The sequence below is a fragment of the Sinocyclocheilus rhinocerous genome, unplaced genomic scaffold, assembly GCF_001515625.1.
Source record: "Sinocyclocheilus rhinocerous isolate Xijiao unplaced genomic scaffold, SAMN03320098_v1.1 scaffold568, whole genome shotgun sequence".
In the NCBI taxonomy this organism is placed as follows: Eukaryota; Metazoa; Chordata; class Actinopteri; order Cypriniformes; family Cyprinidae; genus Sinocyclocheilus; species Sinocyclocheilus rhinocerous.
The window spans coordinates 2,349,652-2,359,063 of NW_015652173.1; the positions used below are offsets into that span (position 1 = coordinate 2,349,652).

The window sequence follows — 9,412 nt, forward strand, 5'->3', positions numbered from 1 at the left end:
GGCCAAACAAAGTAGTTTCGCTTTCACAACGAAAAACACAGCGCCTTTACGACATGGCGGCAGCAACAATAATACTACAGTGAGAATAAAAGTTACGCCTTCTTTCTTTGCGTGAACATTTGGGCGGCGTTATGCAAATCTTCCCACATCGTGACGTAGACATGTGGGGGCGTGTTAGAACGAGCCGTTTTAGGTAGGCGTGGTTGACTCTTAACTTTTATAAAGAATATCTCTTTGGATTTGAGATTTTAGTCTTTGCAACTTTACAGATCTTCTTTATGCACCAAGAGCTTGTAACACTTCAAAGAGAAAGGAAAAATTTAAATCGCATCATATGACCCCTTTAACATCATTATGGCGTCCATAAATATGGTATCTGGTGAAACTGGCATTTGTTTAGTAAGGCATGCACTAGGGATATTAAAAAAGCTTAAATGCATCAGGCATCCATCTACTTCCTGTGTGGACAAGTTCTATGCAGTGTAACTCAGTTATATATCCCTCAGTTATTTGCAGGAGTTTTACATTTTAAGTAATTATGTTATGCAACTTAATACAAGTTGTATATAATTCTTTTTTTATCTGTGTCCGGACATAGCCAGTGACCAGAAATGCTGTTTAGACATCCACTTTATCTTTAATGGAAATTCTATAGTCTCAGTGAGTCTTTCACACTATCTTGTGTTTAATCTCCTCTATAGAGGACTTGACCACAGAGGTCTTATCATATAACCTTTCTTTAAGTACAGGCCAGGCCAAGCCGATAGCTGTGCTGCTATCGTAGAGCAATGCAGACAGGAAAATGGATGAGGCTTAAGTGCGTGTGTGAGTGAGTGTGAAGAGTACAGATCCCCTGTACTCTTCATAATTATCCCCACTCAAGACAAAAGAGCGCCCTCCTTTCCGGAAAGTATCAGGAAGAGGGAGATTTCATTTGAAGGGATAGAGTTTTATCTGGGCTGGATGATTGCCCTCTGACAACCTTCTGTAAATCTCTAAATCAGGCCAGAAGTGCTGTGATTGCAAGCTCTCTAGGCCGCATTAGAGAGTGTGATGTTGACGTTGGGTCATGTTTGGTAATGATAGTGGATTTGACTTGGGGATTAAGAGATGGGAGCCATGTGAATTCATTGAGTTGTGTTTTTTTTTTCAAGGATGTGTGACTTTTTTTTTTTTTTTTTAATTATCAGCATGGGCCTGGTTAGGCCGATTTTTGGAGCACATAATGCCGGGGCTTATTTTTTCCAATCCAAACAGTAGGCCTATATTTATTTATTTTTATGCCAGCTTACAAAAATATTAAATGGTTATGCATATTTTTCAGCTGTACAGACGCCTGATCTGATGCCTTTTTTTTTTTTTTTTTGATTGAAGCATATAACATTTTCTATCAGATAATTTTTTTTATTTAATTAAAAAGTGTGTATATATATATATATATCAGAGATCATCATGTAGATTTCTAATCTTTTTTTATTCTGTTTTTGTTTATATGCATGTTATAAATATTAGTGCATGCTTTAATTTAAAATTTAAATGTAATTTTCCACTCATAAGACACAAGCGGTCTCAAATTTCCTGATGTTTCTGGATTATTAAGGTGTGATATTAGACACATAACTAGACCTTGCCAGATGATATGCACATGTTTGCACCCCTTTTTTATTTCTTTTTTGGCCGTTTTATACAGCAGACAGGAAAGTCGACAAGACAGGGGTTTTGGATTGGGACGAAACATATGCCAAGCTCAAACCCAGGTCCCTTTAGGCTAAGTTTGGGCCGAATTGCATTATTTTCAAAACTTGCTTCAAAAAACCTCATAAATAATGTTCTCCAGGCTTCTTGCATAATATATAACATTAGTTTAGATGTTTTTGTGCTGGTCTGTAGATGAGTGGTTCCTGTTTTTTATGGTCTAAATAAAATAGTAAAAGTCTTCCCTTGTCCATGTATCCTCACTGTTCTGTTACTACTAGTTAGTGTCTTAAGTCTATGTGGAGATACCTGGAGGGGGTCTCCTAGTTCACAGAGTGGCATTATGTAACCACAAGGGTGAACATGGATAGACTGTTACATAATCGCTTAGCGAGCAAGTATATATATGAGAGTGTGTGTGTGTGTGTGTGTGTGCAGTACACATCTTTATTCTTCTGGAAGTGACCAGATGTGACACAAAATCATCTTTTATGAAATATGGAGGTCCCTGTAGATTCTCTGTCACAGACACACACTCTCAAGTTGGATGAACAGCACGGGAACACACACACACACACACACACAGAGACAATCTCTAAGGTCCTTGAATAGAACAGCAAGCATAAATTGTGTGATGCATCTGGGGACTGCAGAGAAGCAATGAAATTCATTTGGTTTATGAGATTTTTATTTTATTTTATTTTACTTTTTTATGCGTGTGCATTGAGACAATGTGACCAGAACGACCCTGAGCTGAACTGATATGCTTAGCCAAATGGAAGGCTTATCGTTTTATGGTTTATTTTCTGTGCTGACTCTGTGTGCAGAGGATAATCGCCTGCTAATTTCATCAGATTTTAATCAAGTGTGGGCTGCTCACCACATGTCACACACATCCATCAGTCAAGATCTGTATGTGCGTGTTGTGCATTTATGTCTGTTATTGTGCTGTGAAATCACAAAGGGTTATAATCAAATGATAATTTTACAATTGCAAATCGCTGTTTGGTGTGTTTAGATGTGTATGTATAAAAAAACAACCTCCTAAAATCCAGTTTTGCATCCAAAGCTGTCTTTAACCTGATTTCGGTTTCGTGACACACAGAGACTCAGATCAACGTGGTTAACTCTTAATGGAATAGTTCACCTGAAAATTAATAAACTGTATTTTTTCCCCCATGTAATACAAAATAGATATTTTAAAGAATATACACAGGTACGTTCCTTCATAATAAAAGCATATCCTATATAGAATAAATATGTTTACACATGTAACTATGACTAATATAAACAATTAAGTTTATAAATGAATGTCTACTTTTTCTCTGCTCCTTTAATTGGCAAAAATATATATGGTGACAATGAGTTCACTCAGTTCCTTCAGCAATTTGGACATTTCAAAGTGTTTATCCATCTGTTACTAATTTTCCAGTTTTATGTATATTTATCTCACTCCACCTGTTGTGTTATCCATAAGCATGCTTATGATACTTAACCAAATTGATCTTAAAGGTTACAGCTGATAATGATTCATTACTCCTTTATTAATTTTTTTATGTTAAATGTTTTTGTACAAATTGTGTTACTCTGTTTGTAAATCCACTCTGATTTGTCAGTTTAATAATATGTTTTAAAAACATCATTATACAGTATATGCATCTCAAATAAAAAATACTACATTTTTTGCTTTGTTTTTTTTAAGGTAGCTCAGCGTTCTTCACCTGCTCAGATGAACCATTTTCAAAATGTCTACTTTTATTTTCCACAGAAAAAAGTCAGGTTTGAATCTTTACAAAAAAATAAAAGTACTTGATTGGCATCTATGGTCACTGAAAACATTTAACATTCATAGAACCTTTCTAAAACCACAAAAGATTCATTGTAGTGAAAAACATTCTGTAGTTTATTAAAATGTATTTCATTTTGAAAAAGTTGTTCTTTTCATCAAAAGGTTATTTGAGGAACCTAAAATGGATCTTCTATGGCATTCCTGCGAACCTTTTGGAACCTTTATTTTAAGAGTGTACATGAGGGTGAATAAATGATAACAGAATTTGTATTATTTATTCACCTTTATGTTGCTCTCAACCTGTATAACTGCAATGATAACTCATAGTGACCACAGGCTGTCAAGGACAAAAAACACTATAAAAGTATCATTAAAGTAGTCCGAGTAGTCAGAGATGACACCATAGGCTCCCTTTGGTTAGTCTGTGGTCAGGTCACTGCTAACAAACCTGTAAGATGTTTCTTCAAAATTATGCTTTTGTATCTTAAGGAAAAATGAGCATATATTTTTGGAACAACATGAGGGTGAATAATGAATGACTGATTATTCCATGTCCTGATATCTAAAACAACACAAAATCAGGTTCCTGTGCTGACGGCTCAGCTTGGTTGGATTTGGCTCGGTTCCAGCATAATGAGATTATCAAGATGAAGTGGCCATGCTGAGATTGTGCTGTTTTGTGAGCTTTATCTACATCTGGTCCCAGCACTTCCTAAATGAGCCCAAATCTCATTACCAGTGTGTGACATGCCGAGAGACTGGAGGTCAGTGAGAATGCTGGGAAATTTGTGCCCACCCCCTTCCTCCAGCACTCACCAAAAACTAGAGCACTGCAAAAATCTGCACTGCCATGAGTTGCGATTACAGCTCATGATTCACAGAGCTTTCTCTCTTTCTCTCCTTCTCAATCTCTCTAAATTTACATCATCTGTCATAAGGTCAAGCTCGAAGATGTAATGCAGAGTTATTTTGTCTTCTGGAATGTGCAGTATGAAAATCCACAATAGCGAGAGATGTAGAAAAGGTAACGGTGATTGACGTTAAAGGCTGTTACTTTTTTTAACTGACCTGGCTTTCCAAGTGGGGCTTTCACTCCTGGTCCCACATTGATTTCGGCTTGCTTTTCTAACTTCAGCTAATTTTATTTAATTGGAACGAATGGCAATCTCTCTCATACAATCACATACGTAGTCCCTTGCTCTCATCACACTCACAGCATTTATGAATCACACAAACATACACGAAGGAATAAAAGGAGCAGCTCAGCTCTCTTCGTCATGAAGACGACTTCGGCTCCTCGGCTGTTTCCTAGGTTACCCAAGCTTATTCACGTAACCTTTTCTTCGGTAAAAGGCATAATCTAAAATCTCTCCAAACCTGTCTCTCTCATTTTCTCTCTGCTGATCTGTTTCGTAGTGCCTGTGTTTATCGTTTTGCTTGAGAAATGCCACAGGAGCAGGGGTGTCTCTAATTTGCCTGCAGTGCCTTTTATTTGACGATTTGTATCGTGAGAATATCAACATCTTATCATAGTCATTAGCGCTGCTTGCTAAGGCAGCTATCACTATTACTGTTTCTTATAATTTAGGATGGGTTTGATAGGGAATGACAATTGTGATTATGTCAAATCGTGTGGCATGTTATTGTTAGGTGTAATACTACTTTTCTACGCATACAGCTGAATTTTTGACTCGGGTCAGTAATCTACCACCTAGCAACCACCCAGAACACCCTAGCAACCATTCTGAACACCATAGCAATGACTTTGCATCCACTCACAAGTCGTGCACAGTCTTGCACGAGCAAGCGCTGCTCAGTTTTCTTCTGACAATTAAAAGTGCTCATATTATGGGTAATGAAAGGTTCATATTAGTGCTGTCAAACAATTAATTGCAATTAATCGCATCCATAATAAAAGTTTTATTTGACTGTATATATGTTTGTGTACTGTGTATATTTATTATTTATACATAAAAGCACACACATACAGTATATATTTTGAAAAATACATAATACATGCATGTGTTTGCATTTATATATACATAATAACTACACAGTACACACACATATATTATGTGAACAAAAACTTATTTTGGGTGCGATTAATCGTTTGACAGCACTAGTTCATATTTTGGTTTTGGGAGTCCCCAACAACAGGTTGACATGCATGCAAGGTCAAAAAACACTTTCATTGTCTTATAATATGCATTTATTTATTTTTATCTTACTTGCTCAACGACTCCCAGAAGATTAATTTTTCCATACCCCTCCTTTGCGTGACACTAATCTGCGGTGATTGGTCCAATTGGTCTCATTTTAATTTCATCATGCCTGTAATGCCTGATAAAGCATGTTTGTGAGCGCAGTGCTGCTTTGTGTACCCGCTATTTTTACTGCTCCAAAAGCAGTTCAGCAGCTCCATTCAGACCAACGAGAAAAGACCAAAAAGTGCGCGGGCAATCTGCTAATGTTTCATGTTGACGTCAATATGAAATGGCTTGGGATTCGTTTTAAAAAGACTCGTTTCAATGATTTAGAGTCGACTCTTTTTTTTTGAGAGACAATAACTTTATACACGGCGCACTTTCAGATTTAAAACTTTGCAGGATATTTTCATTCACTTAGAGCTGTGTTACACACTGCATGAAAGGTAATTTTCAAAAATCCATAATAGGGGCACTTTAAAAAATACAGTATTGTTTCCAAACATTCTGTGGTCTGAAGTTGTGAGCTGGTAACTCGTGTCAAAAATAATTTTTAAAACCTATTCAAATAGTTGTGGGAGTTTGTTTTCCACTTTCATGCAGCAAGTAAGAAATGCAGATTGTTTCTCCCTCAGAGTAAGTTTTAAGTCTGGTTGGAGTCATTGGAATTACACCTTTGTTGAAAAGAGATGATGAAAAAATATCTGGTGATGAATGTTGCACATATATCAATGGTTATCACCACTTGCAAATCGTTTCTGCTGTAGCTGAATTCGATTTAGCTCACCAGTAATGGCTCAGTGGCAGATTGAATGTCCCGCTTAAACATTTAAACCCCATTTTGATTTACTGCCCTCTGATGCCTTTACAATGACAGCTCTCACTAGGATTGTGACTGTTTAAGTGTATATGAAGAAAATGTATAAGGTAAAAGGTTATTTAAAAACATACTGTGGATAAAATAATGATTTCGTGTTAGTTTAAGTTGGGAAATGAATGAGGTAGTGATAGCTGGGCTTCAACAAACATAGTGGGGTTAGTGTAACTTGGTGTTGATGCTTGTGGTATTGCCAGGGACCATTACATAACCTCTTGTGTAGCTAAATGCTCAAAATCAATTTACTCCACTATGATGTAGTATACAGAAGTTAAAGCCCTATGAAATCAAAATTGTAGTTTTGTGGGCTTTTAGTTAGTAGCTCTGAGGCCATATTTATGCTAAGGTACTTCTAAAGGTTGATGAAATCAACTTAAATATGCATTTAAACAGTATAGCTCTTTTCTTCTGGTTAAAAAAATGACAATATTGATGACAACTTTTTGCTAAGGGACATATGGAATTTTTTGTACCAAAAAATGCTTTCTAGAATAAGAATGTATCCTTTCCCTTAATATCAATAAAAGTAACTAATCTTTCACTGTCTCTTATGCTCACTAAGGCCGCATTTATTTGATCAGAAACACAGTAAAAACAGCAATACTGTGAAATGTTTTGTTTTGTATTTTATTTTAATGCATTTTAAAATGTAATGTATTTATGTGATGGCAAAGCAGAATTTTCAGCAGCCATTCAGTGTCACATGATCCTTCATAAATCATTCTAATATTCTGATTTGTTACTCAGGAAACATTTATTATTATTATCAATGTTGAAAAGAGTTGTTCTGCTTAATATTTCTGTAAAAAAAAAAGTGAAACAAATAGAAATTTCAAAAGAACATTTATTTGAAATAGAATTTGTAAAAGAGTAAAGGGCTTTACTGTCACTTTTGATTCATTTAATTTGTATATATTTGACATCATAAAATATATACTTTGCAGTAAATATGCAGCATGCATTGAGCTGACAATTCTGAACATAGCTGTGGTTTGGCTGTGTGACTTAAACAGAAGGCTTTTTTAATGAGCAAATGATATGTCCAGCCATATCAACACAAAAAAATGTACGTCAAACCATTTCACTGTGTTTTTAAACAGCAAAAAGCAGGAAATTAATTATGCACATCAGTGCCATTTTGTGACAAGTGCATTTGACTAATTATTGCTTTGTGAACATCTGAGCATGCCTGAAACAAGCTAAATTGTTCCTCTTTTTTTATAGGTGAACCAGGACAATGTCGTCAAAGTGGGCCACAAACAAGTGGTCAACATGATTCGTCACGGCGGCAACCACTTAATTATCAAAGTGGTGACAGTCAGACTGTGTTTTTAAACTGCAAAAAGCAGGAAATTAATTATGCACATCAGTGCCATTTTGTGACAAGTGCATTTGACTATTATTATTGACTATTATTGCTTTGTGAACATCTGAGCATGCCTGAAACAAGCTAAATTGTTCCTCTTTTTTTATAGGTGAACCAGGACAATGTCGTCAAAGTGGGCCACAAACAAGTGGTCAACATGATTCGTCACGGCGGCAACCACTTAATTATCAAAGTGGTGACAGTCAGTCGAAATCTAGACCCTGATGACACGGCTCGAAAGAAAGGTAAATGTCTTGATTTATTCAGTATTTCTTGACTACCTGGGCTATGAAGGAACATGTTAATCATATGATTGAAAATGAAGCAAACAAAACTCCTTTCATGTAATTCTAACCATTGCTTTTCAATAATGCTAATAGTAGTAGTTTTTTATTTTACTAACACTACTAATTTTGTGTTTTTAAGCTCTTCTCTCTCATTTATTATTTAAAATGAGAATCGGCAAACCTCGGCATGAGTTAATGTTGTATACAATGCCTCCCCATGGGGATGCTACAGCCTATGGCTAAGCATCTACTGTACCTGCTGTGTGTTTTTTTTGGTTTGTTGCTATAGCGCCCCTGCCACCACGGAGGGCTCCCTCCACAGCCTTGTCCATGCGTTCAAAATCTATGACCTCAGAGCTAGAAGACCTAGGTAAGCACAGTCATGGCAAGCAGAAACATCTCATCCAGTGTCTGGTGCTTCTTAATACGTTTTTACAAGATAAAGGACCGTTCACACAGGTTGTGTTCTTGCATTTTGTCTCGGCAGTTATTGCTTTGTATTTTGGTGTGTTTTTGGTGTCTCGCGCCATGAGAGCTGCATTTTTTTTAAGACAACATCAAGATTTAAACAAAATTTAAAAATCCATCGCCTTCAACTGTCTAGTTATTTCTAAATACAAAAACATGTCTTGTTTTGCCCCTAAAAATGCATTTTTAACCTGTGACACTTTTTGTTGTTATTCTACAGCCACCGTTCATTATGAAATGAACTTTGATGTTGTTTTGTTTTCCTGCATGCTGACCTAAAAGTGGATAAAGGTACGATGCAGTTATTTACAAAATTATTTTTATGAAATGTATGTACAAATTGTAATGTTGTGTTTCCCCTGGCATGCATGTGACTTTGTTATATATATTTATTAAGATTTGTGATTATTTGTGATTGGCCTTTTTGTGTCTCAGTTTTTGTGTAGTGCCCACTAAAAAAAACAAAAGTATTACCTTCACATTCACTATTAAAGCATGACGCATTTCACCTGAGCGGATCCTTGTTGGATTGTGGAAGATTTATTCTGGTGACCACAGCTAAATCTAGGGTTTGATGGGTCATGCTGATTTAATTATTACTAATTAAACAATGGCACAAAGGGCAAGCAGTATTAAGCGCATATTAAATTCTTGTTTATATTGTGTAATAAGAAATTAAAAAATTGTCTTTTTTGTTATATTGGATACTAACCTACTTGTCTTGTG

General features: G+C 36.0%; 1 protein-coding gene across 1 annotated transcript in view; it reads left to right on the forward strand.

The window, feature by feature from the left end:
- LOC107714019 (SH3 and multiple ankyrin repeat domains protein 1-like) overlaps positions 1 to 8,677 on the forward strand; it is a gene marked incomplete at its 3' end in the record, with an annotated part of 82,934 nt that extends 74,257 nt beyond the window's left edge. Inside the window, exons 17-18 of the mRNA XM_016519707.1 lie at positions 8,041 to 8,176; positions 8,508 to 8,677. Coding sequence (XP_016375193.1) covers positions 8,041 to 8,176; positions 8,508 to 8,677 — 306 coding nt within the window. The remainder of the gene's footprint in view (positions 1 to 8,040; positions 8,177 to 8,507) is intronic.
- Positions 8,678 to 9,412: the final 735 nt, after the last annotated feature.